General features: G+C 38.4%; 1 protein-coding gene across 3 annotated transcripts in view; it reads right to left on the bottom strand.

The window, feature by feature from the left end:
- The window catches only part of alcama (activated leukocyte cell adhesion molecule a), a 95,547-nt gene that overhangs the window by 8,824 nt on the left and 63,325 nt on the right, over positions 1-23,398 (bottom strand). For all 3 annotated transcript variants that reach the window (XM_067433879.1, XM_067433877.1, XM_067433878.1), the window contains exons 2-10: positions 16,077-16,183; positions 15,680-15,899; positions 13,995-14,059; positions 11,369-11,456; positions 9,196-9,369; positions 5,596-5,720; positions 5,332-5,464; positions 2,020-2,132; positions 1,802-1,928 (exon numbers count right to left, since the gene is read on the bottom strand). In XM_067433879.1, the coding sequence (XP_067289980.1) occupies positions 1,802-1,928; positions 2,020-2,132; positions 5,332-5,464; positions 5,596-5,720; positions 9,196-9,369; positions 11,369-11,456; positions 13,995-14,059; positions 15,680-15,899; positions 16,077-16,183 (1,152 nt within the window). The remainder of the gene's footprint in view (positions 1-1,801; positions 1,929-2,019; positions 2,133-5,331; positions 5,465-5,595; positions 5,721-9,195; positions 9,370-11,368; positions 11,457-13,994; positions 14,060-15,679; positions 15,900-16,076; positions 16,184-23,398) is intronic.

Below are 23,398 nucleotides of genomic sequence, written 5' to 3'. Positions count from 1 at the left end.
TATGCATACATACAGTACCAATCAAAAGTTTGGAATCATTAAAGGGATAGTCCCAAAAATTAATATTACCCCATGATTTATTCACCCTCAAATCATAGTTTTATGTTACGTTCTTCTTTCAGACAAATACAATCGGAGTTCTATTAAAAATCCTCCTGTTCAAGCTTTCTAATGGCAGTGAATGGCAGCCCAAAATACGAAGACCAAAAAAGTGCATCACTCCATCAAAGACATAAAAGACGGCAGTCTTTCGCAGAAGTTAGCGATTATTGTTTAGTCTAATTTTACATATGGATATTTTCATACACAAATGCATCGCTTTGCTTCAGAAGGCCTTTATTAACCCCCTGGAGCCGTGTGGAGCAGTTTTACGATAACAGATGCACTTTTATAGACTTTAAAACAGAAATAACCATTCACTGGCATTATAAAGCTTGGAAGAGCCAGGACATTTTTTTTATATAACTCTGATATATAACTAAGAAAGTCATATACACCTAGGATGACTTGAGGGTGAGGTTATCATGAGCTAATTTTCATTTTTGGGTGAACTATCCCTTTAATATTTTTTAATGTTTCTGAAAGTTTCTTTTAATCACCAAGGCTGTATTCATTTGATCAAAAATACAGTAAAACATTCATATTGTGAAATATTATTATAGTTTAAAATAACAGTTTAAAACAGTTTAAAATAACAGTTTAAAACAGTTTAAAATAACAGTTTTCTGTTTTAAAACGTAATATATTTGTATGATGATAATGATCATGTGACAATTCAGCCTTGACATGTTCAAATTCAAATGCTCATTCAAAACAGAAAACAGTTATTTTAAAGTGTAATATTTCACAATAGTACTGTTTTACTGTGTTTTTAATGAAATAAATACAGCCTTGGAGAGCTTGAGTCTTCTTTCAAACACATTTAAAATAATTCTATGAACATTGTATATAAAAGCAGAGCAGATCACCTTTTTAAAGCTACACTGTGTAACTTTGTTAGTTTATTCTTAGCTAAAAACACTTAGTTCTTTCAAAAATATGTGTGCTCATTAATGTATATTTACTTATTTCAAGGTAATAATGCATTCTCGTAAGTTTATAATATGCCATTGAAAATACATACGGGTGAGGGGTTCGAATGCCGGTCACCATGTTGCCCCTCCATCTTGAAAGTACATTAGCCAAAGAGGGACATACCCGTAAATTCAAGCTTCGCCTTTCGTGTTTTAACACTCGATGGCACCGTGTCGAATGTGAAGAGGGGGATTGCCGTGTTAATCTTGGACTAAATCGGCCACCGTAGGAATTAAAACGAAATCGGTATTGAGAGGAAAAGAAACAAATGTTCACTGAATGGTCATATAGCTTTTCACCACTAGATGGAGGAAAATATCACACAGTGTAGCTTTAAAAATGAGTAACTTGGCGCTTCAATTCACAATTGCGGCAATTACATTGTTACACCTGTAGGTGTCCATAAGTGACTGAACATAATATAAGAACATATTTGTCATTGAATCATTCAAGAGAGTCGTTCAAAACTTATGATTCATCCAGTAATGAAATGAGTGAAGTTTTTGAGTGAGTCAATTTTTTCAAAAAGAATCAATTCTAATTACTTAAACATTTTTAAATAGACTGCAGCAATTACTGATAGCATTTGTCAGAAATTATTTTATTTAGACGAGAATCGTGGGAGAATCATGATCTCTATTTGAAACAAAAACAGGGATTCTCAAGAATTGTGCAGCACATACTGACAAAACAAAAATATGACTAGTGTGTGTATAATAAATCCTACCTTCTACAGTAAGCTCGAAGGACAAACTTCGTCTGATTCCTTCAATGGACACGTCACACACGTACAGGCCTGCGTCGCTATACGTCAGCTGAGAGAAGCTGGGCAGTTTGTCTAGTTTGCGGTTATCCTGGAGAAATCCAACGAGTTGTTTGTTTAGCGTGACTCAGAGGACTAAAATAAACCGACCCAGATCTGTTCCATTCGTTACAATCTCTTACCTTAGTCCACGTCACCTTCGCTTCACTAGAGGTGTTCTTTTCCAACGACACCACCAAGTTTTCCCCGAGCTTCTTTAACACCTTGCCTGTGGGAGTGAGGCTTACATCCAGAACTGAAAGAGAGAGACAGAAAGAAAATAAGAGATGACAAGCATATATCGGTCCGCTGCAGGCTCCTTTTTTGTACACCTGTCCCTCAAACTATTTCAACCGCCGAAGAGGCTGAAACGCATCCCATCTCTCTGCCAACCGAAACGAGAGCGCCCTTATTCCTGCCCGAGACATTGGTTCCTATCCTCAAATGCACGTCTGAGATGCCACACGCTTTGAACCCGTGCTGCACAGATGGCGTGAAATACATTTCAATCTCCAAACCAAGCGTCACTAAATCCACATTATGGAGATCATCAGGCCTTTTGAACCAAATAGACGCGCTCACACACGCACCTCAATGAAAATTATCGAAAGGCCAGAGTGTGTGAGCTTATCAGCGAGCAGGAGCCCGTAACAGCCTCCGCTCCAGTCAAAACCGCCTAATTAAGCTGTCTGCCTGGTGCCCCGCCCCCTTCGCTAATCCTACTGAAGATAGATTTGATTAACGTTTCACTCGTGCATTAAATCGTACTATAAAGGAAGAAATTAATTGGAAAGGAAAAGTTTGGTGAACTCTGGATGCTCATCTGTTCAACGGCGGAGTCAGTTTCTTCAGGCTTCTGCCTCAAACAATGGCTGAGCTAGATATTCTACTCTGCATATTGTGTATATCTTTTAAGGCCATTTTTTAAATCGCTCGTTACAAAAACATGATCAAATGATTATTCACATTAACACATTCCACATTTATGAAAACAGTTTTACAAGGGTATGTTTTTTTCTTCTTCTTCAGGAAATGCTTGTGAAATGCCTAGAATTTCTAATGCATTTACTTAAGTGTACTTATTCATGAACCATAAATGCAAATGCTAATTCTCATTCAGTTAGCTATTCAGCTAGTCGAGGCATTGGTTGGCAGTTTGATTAAGGAAACCACTTATAGAATATTTCCAAATTGTGAAAAGCTCTTATTGAGGGATTACATCTCTTCCGCTCTAAGCATCATCCCAAAGCATTTACAAAACTTGTGGAAGTAGATATATCAAATGAAAAAGAACATTTTCAGTTTTCAAAATAAATGTTTAATGATGCATAATATAATATAATATAATATAAGCATTCAATTATTTTTTTCAATTTATCACATAAAAAATATTATTCGCAATTATCACAGTTATATCTGTCATTCTTTGTCTGTGCTATAGTATACAATAACGCTATAATTTATGCTTAATTCAAGTGCTATTAAACCATTCAAGCATGATAAGACTTAAGTAATAAGGCCTCTCTGTGGCACACACACACACACACAGACACAGACACACACACAGACGCACACGCACACGTGCGCGCATAGAATGCCACTTCAGAAACCAAGTTCTCTTTTGTGCTTGAACGTACAAAAACACACAAAAGAAAGCCAAAATGTCCATTTGTCAAGTATCCTCGTAAGCACAGTCTTTAATGAATTAATAAAGTCTTAAAGGTGCACTATGTAGTATTTTTGCAGTAAAATATCCAAAAACCACTAGGCCAGTGTTATATATTTTGTTCAGTTGAGTACTTACAATATCCCAAATGTTTCCAACTATTTGTAAATTGTGAGAAAATTGTGGACCCGGGACATGTCAGCATAGCGTCTGATGGAGTCGCCTGTCATATCTGCGTTACCCTCGGCTTTATTCTGCAGAAGTGCTTTTCTCTTATCAGTGTGAACATGTCACAGCAGCGCCGAGCGAACGCACAGAGTAATGTCATAACATCATTTTAAACACACTTAAATGTATCTTATATGATGAACAGAGCTGCTTTACCTTTACCGGAAATAGTGCAGGTGTCTGGCGACTGTGTCCCGTCCTGTCATAATAAAAGTCCCTGTGCTCGCGAAGCGTGTGTTTGTTTAACAATCGCTCCAGCGGCCGTGCTCAGCTCCACAACACTCGGTCCTGCTCTGCTTTACAATGCAGTAACGTTAATAACCGCATCCATGAACATGATTTCTGCCCGAGTCCTATTTCCCACCGGCTGTGAGGTGAAGACCACATGTCCCGAGATACTGCGCTCAAACTTGGTGTCAACAAACTACGCCTTTGTTTAGAATAGGCGCCCTCCAGTGGACGGAAAGCTGCATAGTGCACCTTTAAATGAGCGTAAAGAGTTGTGAGGATGTGATCGGATGTGAGTCACGCACCATGTGCTTCAAATCTTAAAGTGACGGCAGCCTAATAAACCTGCTGCTGTGACGTCTGTCATTAATGTGAATTATAGAATAGACAAAGAGAAAATCACTTTCTGCTCTTGAATGAGCTTTTGTAGCTCTATATTTAATTAATAATTTATGCAGTGAAGACTGCATGTCTTCACTGCATAAATAAATATCAAGTGTAATATTGAATATTGAGCAAAAATAAATGTCAAGTGTTTTGATCAAATTTCCTACCCATTACATCAAATATTTAAAATATACTGTCTTTGTTGTTTTTACATTCATTAGGAGATTAATTGTGACATTATTACAATATAAAGAGATTAATAGCCCATAGAATATTTTGTTTTATGTACATCTCAGCATGTAACATATCAAAAGAAATAGCTCGTTTTAGACCCTCTTCTTTTTACACGTTTTTGTGAAAGACTGTTTTCAGATCAGATTCAGAGTGATGATCAAACACAGATGGAGTAGATCGAGTCCATCAATACTCCTAATGTTTGCACAGTCCTGTAGCTCGTCCTGGGTCCACATCTCAGTCAGTACATTAGATAGTTTTGATTCATATGATGTCTAATGTTGATGATCTCGTTATTTTACATATCTGCTTTCATACAATCAATTGTTGTTTTACTACATCTTCCTCGCGTGTGTTTTTATCAGGAGATTCTGTACTTATTCAGAAGATGTGTAATAGCGCCCCCAGTGTCTGACAGTGAAAACACAGAAAATTTAGTTTCCCACAAATAAAGTAAAATTCTGTGTTTGGAGGGGAAAGCGTTAAACATTTAATGTAAGCTGCGATTAATTACAGAAAAAAATGTGTGATTTTAATTTTAATTTGTTAGTGGTTTTAATCTATTGGCAGCATTTGGAACGACTGACTCTGCCTCAAAAAGATCTTTCCATATCTGTCAAACGCTCCATCAAGTCTTTCTCTAGTGTGTTTGTGCCCTTAGGGGGAGTTGGGAGAGCGATAGAGAAGAAGGGAGCATTTTTTTCCCACTCACAGCTCACTGTGACGATCTGAGTGGACTCCATTACATCGTTGTCCAGCAGGGAGCACTTGTACACGCCACTGTCGGCTCGGGTAACGCCAGTCAGAGTGTAGACATCCTTGTCCGTCACCGTGACCTTCTTGCCCTAGAGAGAGAGAGAGAGAGAGAGAGAGAGATAGTGTAATTAACCTGCAGTGAAGGATACAGGGCAGACAGCAGGACCCTGGAGATGAAAGACCGGTGTAGTCGCTGTGGACGCGGCCGGTGATCTCTCACCTTAATGTTGAAGTTGAAGCTGGTGGGAGGAGGGTTTCCGTCCGCCTGGCATTTCAGTGTCACATCATCACCTTCCCTAATGGGGCTCTGGGAAATAACCTGTAGAGTCACCTTCTCAGTGGGGTCTGACAGAGAAAGGAGAGAAAACAAACATTAGGAAAAAAAAGAAAAGCCAGGAAGATGGCTGTCGTTGCAGGGATGCGGTGTGACTTTCCAACATGTAGCAAAAGCCACTAAAAAAACATTCTCTAAGACACCGTGCCATTCTGCAGACCCCAAGGGGATAAACGCCTTCATTTCCACAACCATTTGCAGGCTCTCATTCTCGCCCTCGTTTTTGTGCCCAGCAGCCACAGAGCATTTCACATCACATCTTCACCCTGAGGCACCGAACAAACCTCTCAGCATTCAGATGAGAGAGAGAGAGAGAGAAAGAGAGAGAAAGAGAAAGAGAAAGAGAAAGAGAGAGAGAGAGAGAGAGAGAGAGAGAGAGAGAGAGAGAGAGAGAGAGAGAGAGAGAGAGAGAGAGAGAGAGAGAGAGAGAGAGAGAGAGAGAGAGAGAGAGAGAGAGAGAGAGAGAGAGAGAGAGAGAGAGAGAGAGAGAGAGAGAGAGAGAGAACAGCAGACTCGGTTACCGGCTGGCATTATGCATGACAAGACCTAGGATATCATATTGAGCCTGGCTACCAGCTGAGACCTTCAATTCAAGGTTCAGGACTCAAGAGATGGCTTCATATACTGGGTGATGTACAGATCCTCGTGAACACGGACCCCTCAAACCAGCTGTAAAATCAAACAAATAAAGCATCAAAGTGCTAGACCCAGCATGTCACATCTCGCGAAGAGAAATAAAATAAAAAAACAGCGCCTGACTACCATCCCAGTTCTAATTATTCTTATCTCTGGGCTAATCCCTGAGCAGATCCGCCTCTAGGGGGAGCCGGTTTGTGTACAATAGCCATGTACAATATAGAAACTGAATCTACTGGCATATTAAATATCATTTTACCTGAACTGAATTTAAAGATATAAAAAGATACACGGATATCATTTTATTACATTATCTTCACTGGCTGTATGCAAACACATACAGCTCAACTGGGGAGTCGGAATGACTGTTAATGCAGCCCATTTTTAGACGCAAATGATAATTAATAACTTGGACTCCTGGCTGATAAATTACTCATGATAATCCTCATTTGGAAGTTGCTTTGGATAAAAGCATCAGCCAAATTGCTAAAATGTGACAATGGCTTTTAATAATAATAATATTAATAATAAAAATACAAGATTAAAAAAACAACAAAAAACTATTCTACTTCAAGCAAATATTCATTCCCACATCAAAAACCTGGTTTTTTTTTGCTTTCGTGACCAGGGCAAAACGAGGAAGCATATCTCGCCTATCTTAGCTCGTCTTCGCTGGCTAACGGCGCAATACACAATTGATTTGAAGTTTTTGCATTTAAAGCCTTGGATAGACTTGCTCCTGCTTGCATATCTGATCTTTTTAGCCTCTATTCTTCTCAGAGATCGCTCAGATCCTCTTCGCAGCTGCTGCTCTAAACGGCTCCAAAATACAATACATATCATTTCAAAGCAGCTTTACAGAAATAGCATGAGTCTCCAGTACAATTTAGAATAATCTGATATCTGTTTTAAATTAATTTAAGGCAGAAACAATGAGCTCGTTGGAGTAAAGAATACATGTTGTTAACAAATGATTAGGATGTATAGAAAAAAGCACTGGTGCATGTTGATTCAGAGCTGCCTTGTTTGAGGTCATGTGATCCTTGTTTAATCCCCTGTGTGAGTCCATTATTATTATTACTATTTTGTATTTTTGGAGCCTTGGTGTGAAGACTTTTTTCCAGATCTTTATTATTTATTTTGTCAAGCACCCAAATATTGAGCATGTTTTTCCGATGATGTGATTTTGACCATGACCTTAACAAAGATTAATTCAATTCAATTGAAAACTAACTAGCAAGAAGTATATTTAAAATGAAACAAAATATGTCTTCTTCACATGAATGCTGTTCTTTTGATCTTTATAATCATTCAAACATCCTGTTTTCAACACTGACTGATAATTAACAGAAATGATTTCTGAAGGGTCATGTGACACTGAAGACTGGAGCTAACTCTTTGATCACAATACATTTGAAAATATATTCAAATAGGAAACTATTGAGTTGTAATAATATTTCACAATATTATTGTTTTACTGTATTTTGTATTAAAGGTGCACTATGCAACTTTCCGTCCACTAGAGGGCGCCTATTCTAAACAAAGGTGTAGTTTGATGACGCCAAGTGTGAGCGCAGCATCTTGGGACGTGTGGTCTTCACCTCACAGCTGGTGGAAAATAGGACACGGGAAAATCATGTTCATGGATGTGTTTATTAATGTTACTGTAGTTTAAAGCAGAACAGGACCGAGTGTTGTGGAGCCGAGCATGGGCGCTGAAGCGATTGCTACACAAATACCCTCCTCGTGAACACCAGGACTTTTATTATGATGGATGGGACGAGACGGGACGGGATATAGTCGCCGGGCGCCTGCAGTATTTCCGCATTTCCGGTTATGATTATAAGGTAAAGCAGCTCTGTTTATTATATTAGATACATTTAAGTGTGTTTAAAATGATGTTATGACATTACTCTGTGCGTTCGCTCTGTGCTGCTGTGACAGGTTCACACTGATAAGAGAAAAGCGCTTCTGCAGAATAAAACCGAGGGTAACGCAGATATGACAGGCGACTCCATCAGACGCTATGCTGACACGTCCCGGTTCTTAGTTAAAATAGCAATTTTCTCACGATTTACAAATAGTTGGAAACATTTGGGATGTTATAGGTACTCAACTGAACAAAATATATAACACTGGCCTAGTGGTTTTTGGATATTTTACTGCAAAAATACTACATAGTGCTAGCCTAGAAATCTAGACGCACCCTAGCGGCAGCAAATCTAATCTGAGCGCGAGTGTCGTCTAGCAACTCTCAATACACTTCTGAGCTGTAAACGCAAACTCTGGTCAGGCCAATCACATCGTGTATAGAGTCGGTGGGCGGGGCTTAACATAATGACGGCCAAGTTGTGTTTGCGTGCTTCTAGTAAACACAGAAACTGATGAACGCCGGTCTTTCAAATCAGCTTTGACCGCGACTCTGGAAGACTTGGAGTTAAGCTTTTCTCTGAGAAAAGAAAAAGAACGGCACTGAAGTCATTCTTAAAAAGGGAAGATGTGTTCTGAGTTTAGCCGACCGGATACGGCGAATGTTTAATCTGTCAACAAGCTCCGTTTCACCTTCGTTGCTCTGGTTGGTTGTAGCGCTATCCTATCACGTGCAGAGGGAGTTTGAAAGACAACCGTTTATCCCGCCCCTCGGATTGAGCTGTCAATGGTGAGTTTCCAGACCAAACATCTTGATGTGGGTCTGGCTTGTCAGGCTAACATAGTGCACCTTTAAATAAATGTAGCCATAGTGAGCAGAAGAGTCAGAAACATCGTACCGACCCCAAATGTTTGGATGGTGTGTTTAAAACAAAAACAAGAGCTTTTTAGTATGTAGTCAGCACAAGTGAAGTTACTTACAGTAAATTGGGAAGGTCTCTGCGGCTGAAACCTGGTTGATGCCCATCACATGCTTTGCTGAGCAGGTGAACTTTGAGGTCACATCCTCTTTCCTGGCTGCGTACTCCAGACTGGAAGAGGTGCTGGACAGACCTGTTACTGGATCCTTGGTGACACTAGTTTTTATAATGACCGCTGCAGTCACACACAAACACACATCAGTCATTAAAGCTGGCAAACACAGTGACTGTCACACTGGAAGTGCCTGACACCACACAACAACCGCTTGAGTGTCAATACTGTCAGGATGTACACTAACCACAAACCAATCAGCTGTGAGCTCGAGACTTCAGCAATCGTTAAAGGGCCAGGCTCCTTTTATTTTTCGTAAGGGTCATTTTAGAACCGCATATAGGCCTACATATGAGACCACAAGCTGACAAAACTAAAATAAGTAGCATAAAATTTCATGGAAATCAGTTTATACTTTTTGAAAGAAAAAAAAAATCTTTATTTCAGAGACAAATTGTTATAAAATAAGTGTCAGGAATAGTTCTGCAGCATGTCAAAAACAAGTCCCGGGTGTCTGTCAATTAAAAAACTCGGATGCTTGCAATATAGACAGCTTCAATGTGGTTACAATATGCGCAATATCTAGTTATGCTGTGTCACAACATGCCACACACATCCAGTGTAGAAATACATCATACATTTTTTTTTTTTTCATAATAGCTTGAGGGAAATATTACACATACGTGTTGAGTCATTTTATGAAACAAGTGGTCTTTCATTGCAGTTTTCAAAAGGAATGACTAATTTAACACAATTTCACATTAACATAGTGCCATCTCAAACTACATTAATAAAATGATATATCTTAATGTACAAAAAAAAACCCATTATATTCTTAACTGTTCCTTGTTATTAAGAGTTTATTCTCAACAACAACAAATTTTCTTTATTAAAAATCTGATTTATTAATTATTTTTATGGGCTAGATTAAAGAATATGATCACACATGAAAAAAAATGTTATCCAACAAAAATTGTAAAACTTTGAAATGGGCTTGTCAAAGGTCACAAGATGTCCTTTCTTAATCAGGATGTCATTTGAAATGAGTTCACTATTATTTTGAGGTAAATAGATATATATATATATATTTTTTTTTTAATGAATTATTTATATAAATGTGATATATATATATATATATATTTATCAAGGTGCAATTAAAAAATATATAAAACATATATATGTGTACTGAACAGTTCTAAATGCAATCTTTAACAGTCAGCTTGTTTTAAGCACGGAAGACATTTCAATCTGAGTTCCTACACGAACATATTAAGTACACTATGAACACTATCATCTCTTCCTAAAGAATAAACATGAATTGATATATCTTAAGATATGTTTACGATACATTACAACTAACTGAAACTGTAATCCTTCAATCAGTGTTTCAGTGGCGGAAAGACGTCAGTAAAACAGCTTGTAAACAATGTCACGTAGCATTCAGTGTCCACAGCTGTGAGTTCACTAGAGAAATGAACTCTTTCTCTAGATTTATGCACTATATTAGCCTATATAATCATTCTATTCTACTTAACCTGTTAGTGATGTCTTGATTATTTAATGTATATTTAAATTAATATGTAAGAAAAATGACAGCCACTGCGTATAAATATATTTCAACAACGAATTGGAGAAAAAATAGTTAATGCAAAAACTGCCAAATGTGAAGTTTACATGTTTGCATACAATATGTTATTTGAGTGTTGATTATTATATCTAAAAATAAATAACTGAATGTAGGCTAACAGTTTGGGCTCTGTTGTTAACCTTTAATATTACAGCAATGTGCCAGTAAGGGCTCCCTATCTAGTTCACAGCATTATCTTTAAGAAACGTTTGGTTATAAATGAATTAATTTAAGAGCAGACAAAACATTTTCAGTAAATGTTTAGTTGTATAATAAAAAGCAATTTTGTAAGACTGCTGTAACGAACTATGACTTCAAAACTGAAGTATGTACCGAAACGTCAATTTTTTTGTACAGTTAAACCCCTAAAGTATGGATGTATGTAATATTTTAAATTCATATATTTAGGCTGATTAAACACTATATATCACATTTGTGGTTAGTGCACTTGTTTCCTGATTCTCCTTTGATGTAATGAGTCTGATATGAACTTACTCTTGCCATCATTAACCAGAGACTGGTTGTTCCTCATCCAGATGAGATCTACCGCTGGGTTGGAACTCTCCACCACGCATTCCCCCAACTAACACACACACACACACACACACACACAAAGAAAAAAAACATTGCATCTGCTTTAGTGACTATATCGAAACTTTTCCTCATGAATATGGACGAGGTACTGTGAGGCTCAAACACTTTCAGTTCCGCCTGTCTTACACATCTATTTATAGACTCATCATGACACATAGTTTCACTTTAGATTGTCACATGAATGATGTGTCATTTCAACACTCAACATGATTTGTGACCTTGAGACACACTTTTCTTTGGGACTTTCCCTAATGAAGGTTCATGACCTTCGAGGTACTTTTATCCCACTGCTTCTGTACTTCTGGTGGGTAAATCCCGGGGTGGCCCAGGGAAGATACCAACCTCGATATAACGATCTAATCTTTATGCGCTAAAGCGGGCTGGGTTTTAACTCTACAGGTCTCCTATTTCCTCACTTTCTTTTTCTTGCCGTTTTCCTCCTCTCCGTTTGAGTAAAAGCGCCGCCAGAGGCCGAAGAGGCTCTGCATTAATAACACGCTGACAGGATCACATGCTGACGAGCTATCTGCCCCGGGATAGAGAGATCAGCAGAAAGAGAGAAGGGTAATAATGGCAGGAAAGCAGAGCAGACAGCGGGATGATGCATGTGCTCAGGTGTTCAGGGTGGCGTGAGAAATCCAAGATTTAGAGGAACCACGAATGAGGGGGAGAGGGGGAGTGGGAAATCACCGTACTGTGATTCGGATCTCCGATAACACAGCGGACCCTCCTCAGGAGCCGGACCATGATACATCACCTCTCGAGCGTACAGAGTGCAGCCTGAAGCCTGAAGCTTCCAGTGAGCCGTGGAACAGAGCAGCTGTGACTAAGCACTTTCCTTCCTGGACTCTCTCTCTCTCTCCGGAATTCTGCCCACTAACGGCGTTTATTTGCACATGCTTTCTGCATTGTGTTAGCAATTAATTTAAGGATTTCCGTTTCATTACTAATTCTTTTGAGGAAGAAATATTTGGAGAAAAAAATGAAACGAAAACTATTTAATTCAAACTATTCTTGCAAAACAATGTCATTTTAGTATTATAAGTATTATAACTTGGTTTAGGGTCCAATCCTCACTACTAACTATTTGCTTATTAGCTATGATATTGGCTGTATATTAGTACTTATACCCTTACGAAAGGAAAATTAGATTGACCAATATATTATTTGAAATGTATTATAATATATTGTAAATACATAGAATAATAGATTGATGTTATTATACAATATTATATATTCATGTAATATATTGCAAAATACATTCATTCAGGAACCACACTACAATAGTCATGCTGTGTAGTCGGTTTCATTAAATTAATTTTGAGATTTATCAGATTACACTGGTTGTACTTTTTCACTAAAAGTAAAAGAACAATTTTATTAAAGCACTGTAGTCTGATTGCCAAATGAATGAGTCTCATGAGACGGTTCTTTTAGTGAATCAAACATATGCTGAAACACTAAACAGGCTTGTAAGAGTCAACCGTTTGAGACTGTTTGTTTTTGATACACACACGCTTGTGACTGTACAGCATTGCTCCACCTCTGCGATCCGGACTTCACACTTCAAAATCCCCAAAGAACCAATTCTGACTAAGATTAGCAATATGACTCTCCTTGACCTTTTCATGAATAACGGCTGCCATGTTTACTGGAAAATGCTCACAAACATCTTTTTTAATCAATCCGCCTTTTTTCCTTCTTCTTTTTTTTCCTGCAAAAGTGGCACGCCTATTTAATGTATTCACCCTTTTCTTTCTAATTTATTCTTTCTAGAGACCTTCAGCCACCCTGCAAGTTTTCAAGAAAAGTATCTATTTTAAATGTTATATATTCAGAGGAGGCGCTCTTTCTTCCGTGCCCTTCCCCTCTCTCTGTCTAAGCAAGTCTCAGCACTTTGAACACGACAGACCTTGGTGGGTGGCCACGGAAAAAAACAGACCCATAATGCTGTATACACAAACCCTAGCCTTCCCCACCCCACACCTCCGCCAGACTCTAAGATCCTAGCGCCTCTGAACTACATTAAAAAGAGAGAGCGATAGAGGGAGAAAATGAAAAATAACGACCCCCAACTCCATTTACAAAAACCAGTCATAAGGGCTGTGTGGGAAGCCGTGTATGTGCTCAAAGTATTTCAAATCAAAGCTCCTTCCTCTTCTCATGCAACCGCATAATATTACTGTCGCCCTGTGTTTGAGATACAAACTCTAGACGACATAAAAGTGTCTGTTTCCTGTGTAGCTGTGGGGGACAATAGCTCGAGCACTGCCTAAATCAGGTGTGTACGCCCCACAGACGCATCTGCTGATGTCCGTATCATTAGCTGCGTCTACGATCCGCCTCTGACTGTGATAACAGCAGGTGTGTGTCAGTGTTGAGACTACTAGAGAGACATGAAAACAATGGCACGGGGTTTGATCCTGCACATTGTTAGTACACTGGCTGGTGTGTGTACTGGAGCAAACACCGTCTACGGCAGCAGAAGCTCTGGGTCTTAAAGGGAAACGTGTAAAGACTGACTCACCTGTGTCAGCTTGCCGTTTTCCAGTTCTTTCGCTTTGTTTTTGATTACAGGGGTTGATGGTTTTTCTGCAATTAGAGACAAAGCATTGTATAGCGGTAAAGGACAGTAGCATACTATGATATGAATTCTGTCAACATAATGCATATTTTTCTGTTTGCATAGAATGTACCCACATGTTATGTTACTTTTTAGTAAACATTTTTCATCTGGATTTGACATTTCAAAAAAGTATATTATTATTATTATTATTATTACAAGTAAATTATTCATTTAAATTACAGACATACATCATTTATATACAGACACACACACACACACATCTGGTTTACTATCTTTATGGGAACTCTCCATAGCCGTAATGGTTTTTATACTGTACAAACTGTATATTCTCTCCCCTTACTTAACCCTACCCCTAAACCTACCCTTCAAACTAAACTTTCTGCATTTTTACATTACAATCCTTGTTGGGACATTTTTGTTCCCCACGAGGAAGTGATGTTTTTTTTCTGAGGGGTACGTTTAGGGTTAGGGGATAGAACATGCAGTTTGTATTATTATATCTATGGAATGTCCTCATTAAACAATTTTTTATTGTTTTAAAATAAGTCTCTTCTGCTCACCAATGCTGCATTTATCTTATTAGAAATACAAAAAAAGCTGTAATATTGTGAAATATTATTAAAATATAAAATAACTGTTAATAGAAAGTACCATTTAACAGTATTTATTTGAAATAAAAAGCTTTTGTAACATTATACTACCATTTAAATGTTTTAGGTCGGTAAGAATTTTATTTTATCTAATTTTTGGGAAAGAACTTTTAAAATGAATACATTTATTTAGCATGGATGCATTAAACTGATCAACTGACAGTATATACATTTGCAATGTTGCAAAATCTTAATATTTCAGATAAAAAAACTTGTTTTACACAACTGTTTCAACTGATAATAATCATAAATGTTTCTTGAGAAGTAAATCATAATATTATAATGATTTCTGAAGGGTCATGTGACACTGAAGAATGGACGAATGATGCTGAAAATTCAGCTTTGCATCACAGGAATAAATTACATTTAAAATATATTATAATTTTAATAATATTTCACAATATTACAGTTTTTTTTTGTATTTCTCATGACATAAATGCAGCCTTGGTGAGCAGAAGAGACTACTTTAAAAACATTTTAAAAATCTTACCGTTCTAAAACCTTTGACTGGTGTGTGTGTATATATATATATATATATATATATATATATATATATATATATATATATATATATATATATACATACATACACACACACCAGTCAAAGGTTTTAGAACGGTAAGATTTTTAAAATGTTTTTAAAGTTTTTAAATATATATATATAAAATATTAGTATGTACAGTCCATTCCAGAGAACAGGCAATCTTTCTGATCTATGGTGGAATACAGTGCGCAATATTAATAACATTTCTCTGATATCCATCTAAAAGCGTGCAGGCATATCAAGGCTACACACGTTATTCTCTCCCATATGGCACCTCCACACCCTCTTTCCATCACAATTTGAGATCTGACTCTTGCATACGGTTTCATCATAGACTAAAGCAGTGCTTAAATAATCGTATCTCCTGTCTGATTTGCTCTTTTTTATTAATGGTTTGTGTGTGTGTGTGTGTGTATTTTATGTATACTCACTGTAAACTTTCACTTCTACAGAGTATTCTTCCAGGTTGGTTAAAGACACCACCATGCAGGTGAAAACTCTCTCGTCGGACAGAGAGCCCTGAGCGATCAGCAGGCTGGAGTTGGCATCGATGCTAACTCTAGTTCTGTAGCCGTCTGTGGCCGACACGGTCGCCTGGTCTTTCTGATCATGCTTCACGAGTAGATCGCCGGGAGAGCCGTCGTTTTTCGCCTTAACGAGATAACAGGGCCGTTAGCAAACCGACAAACACACATTTAGCACCTATAGAGATTGAATTAGAAATCAATATGACGGTGAGAGTAGCTGTATATTGCTTGACTACCCAGACAGGCTAGAAGGGCAGAGTACAGCCCAGATGCATAGTAGGATAGAAAGAGCAACACTCACATATTTCCATTTGGTGAAAATAAGGCCATCTGGCTTGTTATTTCCATTGTTGCATGGCACTTCAATGGTCTCACCGTACAGACCTATAACTGTCTGCACGCAGCTCCCTGGAAAATACAAGACAAGAACATCCTATTTTAGATGCAGGGTTGGTATCAAGCACAGCGGCTGTGAAGCATCTGCAGAAATTACTGTCAAATGTGACGCGCGCATACACAAACATCAGGGCATTATCGCGAAACCGAAACAGCAACAAGAAATGGGAGGGAGGATAGGTCTTGTTTTGATTATCCCCCCAAACGTGCACTTTATGCATCTTAATTTCAAAACGCATATGTTCACAGAACCTTTAAAAAAAGCATGTTAATCGCAAGGCCACCGACGAGTCACAGCAGTTTTACCATAAAAACCTGTTCTGAAATGTTCTCATGGGAAGTGAGTGCGCGCATGTATGCATAATTGTCTGTTCATTAGCGTGTGCGTTTAGGCACAGAATGAAATAACAGACGTGGAAGCTGAAACATTGTCATCTGGAATGATAGATTGCACGCCGTCATTCCTCTGCCGACACGACAACATTGTTTATCACTAGTGCCGGTGAGCTCTGTAAACATCCCACTGTCTCACGCAGATAAGCGCTGACAATCAGCAACAGTTGATCATAGTCTGGAGCGCAAAAAAGACTTGGCATTGTGACACCAAATAGCTGGTATTTTTTTTTCACAGTAACGGTATGAATTGTAGCCTGAGTGTTGAGCAAAAAAAAGATCGCAGGGCCCTTTATCAATGCCTGGCGACGTTGTCATGGCAATGAGGCCCCATGTTCAGCGGCACGGTGGATTTAGGTAAAGCAGTATAGGAGGTTGAAAGGTCAGGGCTGAAGGGACTTCACGGTCCGCCCACTTCCATCAGTGCTCCGTCTCCAAGAGAGACTAATCAAAGAGCCCGAACAACGAAGGTTCAAACTGTGGTCAAACCGAAGACAGTAGCTGTAGGCAGACGCTCTTCCGCACACAGTCAGCCTTGCCTCCAGGGCAATCGTTTCCCATATTCACAACTTTTCATTGTGATAGCAGTTTTAATATTGACTGAGTGGCTGCATTGCAGAGGATAAAAGAGCTGATAAGCAGAAACAACACCGATATAGACACACACTAGAAAACACATACACACCAATTTTCAATCACTGAATATAGACTAATCTGCACAGAGACTACATTTCACAGCACTTTACACAACCTGCCTCTGGATATAAGAAGACTGGCATTAAACAAGCAATCAATATTCACACAATGGCCGATGTGTTAACTAGACCAACCCAAAAAAAAAAGATGTTCTAAACCTCTGATATTATTAGTTCTGTTGAACACAAAAGGACTTTTTATTGCTTTTTCCCTCCAAGTAAGCCTGCAGTATGCACCTCAGTAATAAAGCAGGTAAATGTGACGATATAAAAAAGTGCAATATAAAGTCAGTATTGTAAAATTTGCCATGCAGGTGAGTTGCAATTGCGTGATAGTCTTACTGTATGATATAACATTTGGTATGATATAACAATTGTAATTGTTGAGTGATGTTGAAGTGAGAGAAGGAGAGCATACAATATACAGTATATTGCAAGCAGCTATACAATATAAAGCCACACTGTACAATATAAGTCATATTCATGAAATAGTCACATTAGTAGTCACGATATAGGTCCGGTTTTACAAACAGGGTTAGCTAAAGCCAGAATTAGGCCTTAATTCAATTAGGACTTTTAAGTAACATTTATAAACATGCTTTAGAAAAAAGCAATAGTGGTGTGCATCTTCAGACAAAACAATGGCACTGTCATATTTTAAGATTTTAAGCATCATTTGCTTTCAGTAAAAAAAAAAAAAAAACGTTGCAATTATGAGGTACAAAGTTGCAATTGAAAAATATAAAACCATGTGTGTGATGAAATCGCCATTATTACATATTTAGTGTGGTGCAGAAACAAGTTTCCATACTTTTTTTGTCCTTATGAGGCTTGACAAGACATCCTCACTATAAACATAAAGGGTTAGCTCACCCAAAAATGTTAATTCTGTCAATAATTACTGACCCTAATGTCGACATCTGTGGGTTAGTTAGAATCTCTTGAAGCATCGAAAATACCCTTTGGTCCAAAAATAACAACAACTATGACCTTATCCAGCATTATTTTATCTTCCGTGTCTGTTTTCAATCCTCAAACAAAGAATCGAACGGTTATGAATCAGCGTATTGATTCATGATTCATGATTCAGATCGCGTGTCAAGCTGATGAAATCACGTGACATTGGCGATCCGAATTCTGAATCAATACGCTGATTCAAAACGGTTTGAATCTTTGTTTTTGGACCAAAATGTATTGTCGATGCTTCAAGAGATTCTAATTAACTAACTGATGTCACATATGGACTACTTTAGTGATGTTTTATTACCTTTCTGGAAAGGGACAGTATAGTGTGCATACATTCAATGGAGGAACAGAAAGCTCTCGGACTACATATTAAATATCTTAAACTGTGTTCTGAAGATGAACGAAGGTCTTATGGGTGTGAAACGACATTAGAGTAAGTAATTATTGACAGAATTTTCATTATTGGGTGAACTAACCCTTTAATGGAAATTGGCTACTTCAAAATTCACATTTTGTGTTTAAAGGGAAAAAAAATAGCATATGGGTTTGAAAAGACATGAGGTTGAGTAAATGATGACAGAATATTAATCTATGAATTAACTATTCCTTTAAACAGGCTTCGGCAGTCACTCTTTCATCAGCAGGTTCACATAAATGACAGAAGCGAGACACTTTTTTTCTTTCTAAAGGCTCTGAGCTGATAATAAATCCAATGGAAGAACTGATATGGTGACAGCCGAAAGGGACAGGTGTGGGAAGCCTTGTGTACATAGCAGGGTCTACGTTAATCTAAAGACTATTGACTGTTTGGATAGCACTGGGGCCTGTGCTAAAATACACCGCCAGCAGACGGACACATGATACCTGCACAGGTGGGAAAGCACCATGACAACAGATAATCTGCTGGAAGATTCTGACATTAAATACAGATAATGAAAGAGGGATATATAGAGAAGACTGTTTAAACACAAAAGGATGAACCTTTCTGAAACATGTCAAAAATATGATTGCACTGTTGAAAAAAACAGCTTAAACTTCCTGAAACTTGTTTAAATCGGTCTTCAAACCTGATCAGGCTGGTCTGATCTGCTGGTTTAGGCTATAAATGCTAGACTCGCTAGCCCAGCTTAAACCAGCCCGGACCATCCAACCAGCTTTGACTATAGATTTAATCATTATTTCCTCAGCAGGGTAGGTCATATTTCATCCCCAATCAGAAATAAATGTAATATATATGGATTAAATACAAATAGAGGATGTTGCTGTCTCTTATGTCCCACTGGAATCTTATCCTGGCTGAAATCATCATTTCGTTTTCTGGTGACGGATGTTGGCGAGCAGGATAGTGGGCAAATGTGGACTATGTGCTCTAGTCCTCAGTCTATTTCGAAGCCCAGCACGCTTCCCTCTGTGCTTTTTTTCCCGTCACTTCAGAGGAGCTCTCTCCAGGCAGTTATTTCCATCCATCGCACAAAGAATCTCGGGTGGCCGCGTTGGGTCGATGGATAAAACATCACAGAAGAGGTAAGTAAAGTGGTTGCTGATGGTTAAAAGTGTTCTGCTATCACATGTAATCACTGCAGATGTCATATGTGCAAAAGTAGTTCAAAGTAAAATACTAAATAAAACTACTAGAGTGACCAGGATGGCGCCCGAACACAGTGGCACCGCCATTTCAAACTACAACGATCAGGCATAACATTATAACAGCCTTCCTAATATTGGGTTGGTCCCCCTTTTGCTGCCAAAACAGCCCTGACCCGTCGACACATGGAGCCCTAAAGGTGTGCTGTGGTATCTTGCACCAAGATGTTAGCAGTAGATCCTTTAAGTCTTGTAAGCTGCGAGGTGGAACCTCCATGGATTGGACTTGTTTGTTCAGCACATCCCACAGATGCTCGCTTGGATTGAGATCTGGGGAATTTGAGTTGTTGACTTGGCCTCCAAACTCGTTGTTGTGCTCCTCAAACCATTCCTGAACCATTACTGCTTTGTGGCAGGAGCATTATCCTGCTGGAAGAGACCACAGTCACAAGGAAATACTGTTTCCGTGAAAGGGTGTATTTGGTCTGCAACAATGCTTACGTAGGTGGTATGTATCAAAGTATCATCCACATGGATGGCAGGACCCAAGGTATCCCAGCAGAACATTGCACAAAGCATCACACAGCCGCCCCCTTCCCATAGTGCATCCTGGTGCCATGTGTTCCCCAGATACACAACGCAACTGCACCCGGCCACCCACGTGATGTAAAAGAAAACATGATTCATCAGACCTTCCTTTGCTCCGTGGTCCAGTTCTGATGCTCATGTGCCACAAAACACTACACTTTGCACCTACTGCCGTATTTCAATCGCTAAAAACAGCGAAATGTCCTAAAACGCTTAACGTGAAAAACACTTAGGGCAGGTTCCACCAACAATTAAGCAAAGTTTAACGCTAATCAAGGATTTATTGATCTGTTTTTTTAATTGAGTTTTGTTTTACCACTTAATTTGAAACAGATTCAATTTGTAGAAAGGCCGTTAGAGTTAGGGCAGATCATGCACCATGGGTGGGGGGTGAACCGACATCAGGCTAAGATGCTTAATCGTTGCAACCCATCCTTAAAGTGTCTTAATATACTAAAACAGTGATAGTAAAATATCAAATTCAGTTTATATATTTGCAATGAAGCATACTAGGCTATATATAGGCAAGCAGATGACCCCGGAAATTGAACACAACACATTTTATAATGGATTTCAACGGGAACAAATATTCTTTGATCATTTGCTTGCCTGTATAAAGTATACATCATCAATAAGTTGTATACTGAATTTGGTCTTTTAACATCACTGTCTTACTACTTTAGTACTTACACAAACCTGGTAAAAATGACTGGCAGTCAATGGAAGAAATATGGGCGTTCCTATAAGGGTGTGACATCTCGTGAAAACTATGAATAGGAGCCCTTTAAAGTATGGGTGTTGAGAGAGACAGATCCAGAGACGAGGCATGTCTGAAGTGAAGTCAGACAGCAGAGGCCTGACCGAATTGTGTCTGGTTTTTAGAAATGTCTCACAACTGGTCGACACCTCATTTAAACAACCTGCGGCGACCACATCTATAGGTATCACACAGCAGAGCGTTAAGTCCACCGCTATGACTGCGCTTGTACGCGGTTAGAAAAGCCTCTTATCATCAGGGTTCCCACGGTCATGGAAATCTAGAAACATATTTTAAAAGTCATGGAAATTTAATGAATGTTAAATTCAATTGTTTTATGCTGAATGGGTTTACTGGCTAAACATTGCTTAGCCAGTAACCAATGCATCAAATAATATACAATGATAGAAAGGGGGGGAGCCCTGTACCACACAGCAGCTGGACGAACAAACCCAAACCAACAGGGAGAATTTGTTTTCTGTCAGAACTATCAAACCTTAGAGATAAAAGATGTGACTTCAAAACAAAAATCAGGAAAACAATTTCATCCTAAATCATCTCTCGCTGGGACACTGGGCCATTCAAAGAGTAGGTCTATCTCATCAAAAGTGTTTCTTTTTTAGCAAAATGTGATTTCGCTTTGGACAATTTTGAAGACATGGAAATATTTGAGCTCACATAAATGCATACGCACCAACAACTCCAATATCAACACTACCTACCACTTGTTTATAATAGTTTGGCGTGGACAAAAACGCATCTTCAGCAAGTTTGCATTCATAGAGAATAAGCTCTGGCCAGCACAAGTGCTTTGGGCGGCATCAGAAGAGGAAGAGATGATTCACTGTGTCTGAAGTGCTTTCATTGTGCTCACCAAACTAATAGTGCTAATATGCGCTGAGCATTCGCACTGTCCTCAGGGTCAACTTGCTCCCACTGGGTAATTTCACAGCAGAATTTAGCCTCATTCCTGGCAAATGTTATTCAGATGTTTTGTTCTCTTTGCCTTTGTTAAAAAAAAAATAAAAAAAAATGCCCAAATGAATGTCATTTTCATTCCCATGGTGAACAACAGCGTCTGCTTAAAAAAAAAATCTGACAAGAGAAAAACATCCACTGCTAAAAATGTACTGCTTTACTCTTGCTTTTTACTTGCATTAAATAATGTATTTATAAAAATGTTGATCGATATGATAACTGGGTGGGTAGATATATTTAAGGCAGAAAAAAATCGATAAATGGCCAATAATAAAAATTCGATATTGTATGTAAATTTCTATAAAACAATAGTTTTAAAAGCAACATGTAGGCATTGCAATATATTAATATTCACAGTATTAAAAAAAGTATATTCATTTTGAAATCTGAATAAAAATTACATTTAACAGGGTTAAGTTGTTGTTGTAAAAAACAACAACAAAAACGTTAATATTGACCGATAACGGATATGGTACAGATATGCGTTCAAATATTAGTTTCACAAATACAGTATAAAATGTAATATTGCAAAATATATATATTTTATTTTTGATGATTTCAAATATAATGTATTACTGTGATCAGCAGCCATTTCTCAAAATTGGAGTTTATTTAAAATAGAAATGTTTTGTAGCATATTAAAGTCTTCACTGTTCATTTAATGTGTACTTGCTGAATAAAAGTATTAATTTCTTACCTCAGACCATAGCATTCAGTATGTATAGTTAAATAAAGGTCAAATGTGTGCATTAGCATATACATTTGTTGCTCTAGAAAGTGGAGTTGAGAATCGTGAAATTTTATTGACATTAACTATTGAAATTCTGCTCTTATGACAATGCTAATTATCTCGGATCGCCGATCTCAGCGCTTGAGCTTGACAGCTGGAATACTCTGAGCTCTCCGGTTCCTCTAAATCAGCTCCATGGTTTCCAAAGCCCCTCACAGAGAGCAGCAATGCTAGGAGAGAGGGAGGTAAAAGAACTGGCACTGGGGAAATCAATGCCTTCTCTGCTTCGCTCTACAGCCTGCGATTCATCAAACGGCGCCTGCCGTGCCCATGATCAAACCCAAACATATTAGTGGCTAAACACGAGAGCAGATTGAAGGGGCTTCTCACAAGCACTCAGTGTTTATCTTCCTCTGCTTTCGCTCAAACAGACCGTCGAAAGAGCCTTTGGCACTGCTTCGTAACTTCAACATTCTCCTTAATTTAAAACCTGCTGGGCATAAAGCCACCTAGAATATGACTCGACAGTTCCCCCA

This window comes from Pseudorasbora parva, chromosome 23 (genome assembly GCF_024679245.1).
Source record: "Pseudorasbora parva isolate DD20220531a chromosome 23, ASM2467924v1, whole genome shotgun sequence".
Taxonomy (NCBI): domain Eukaryota; kingdom Metazoa; phylum Chordata; class Actinopteri; order Cypriniformes; family Gobionidae; genus Pseudorasbora; species Pseudorasbora parva.
Note: the sequence above shows the minus strand (reverse complement) of the source record. Positions and strands in the feature narration are given on the sequence as shown.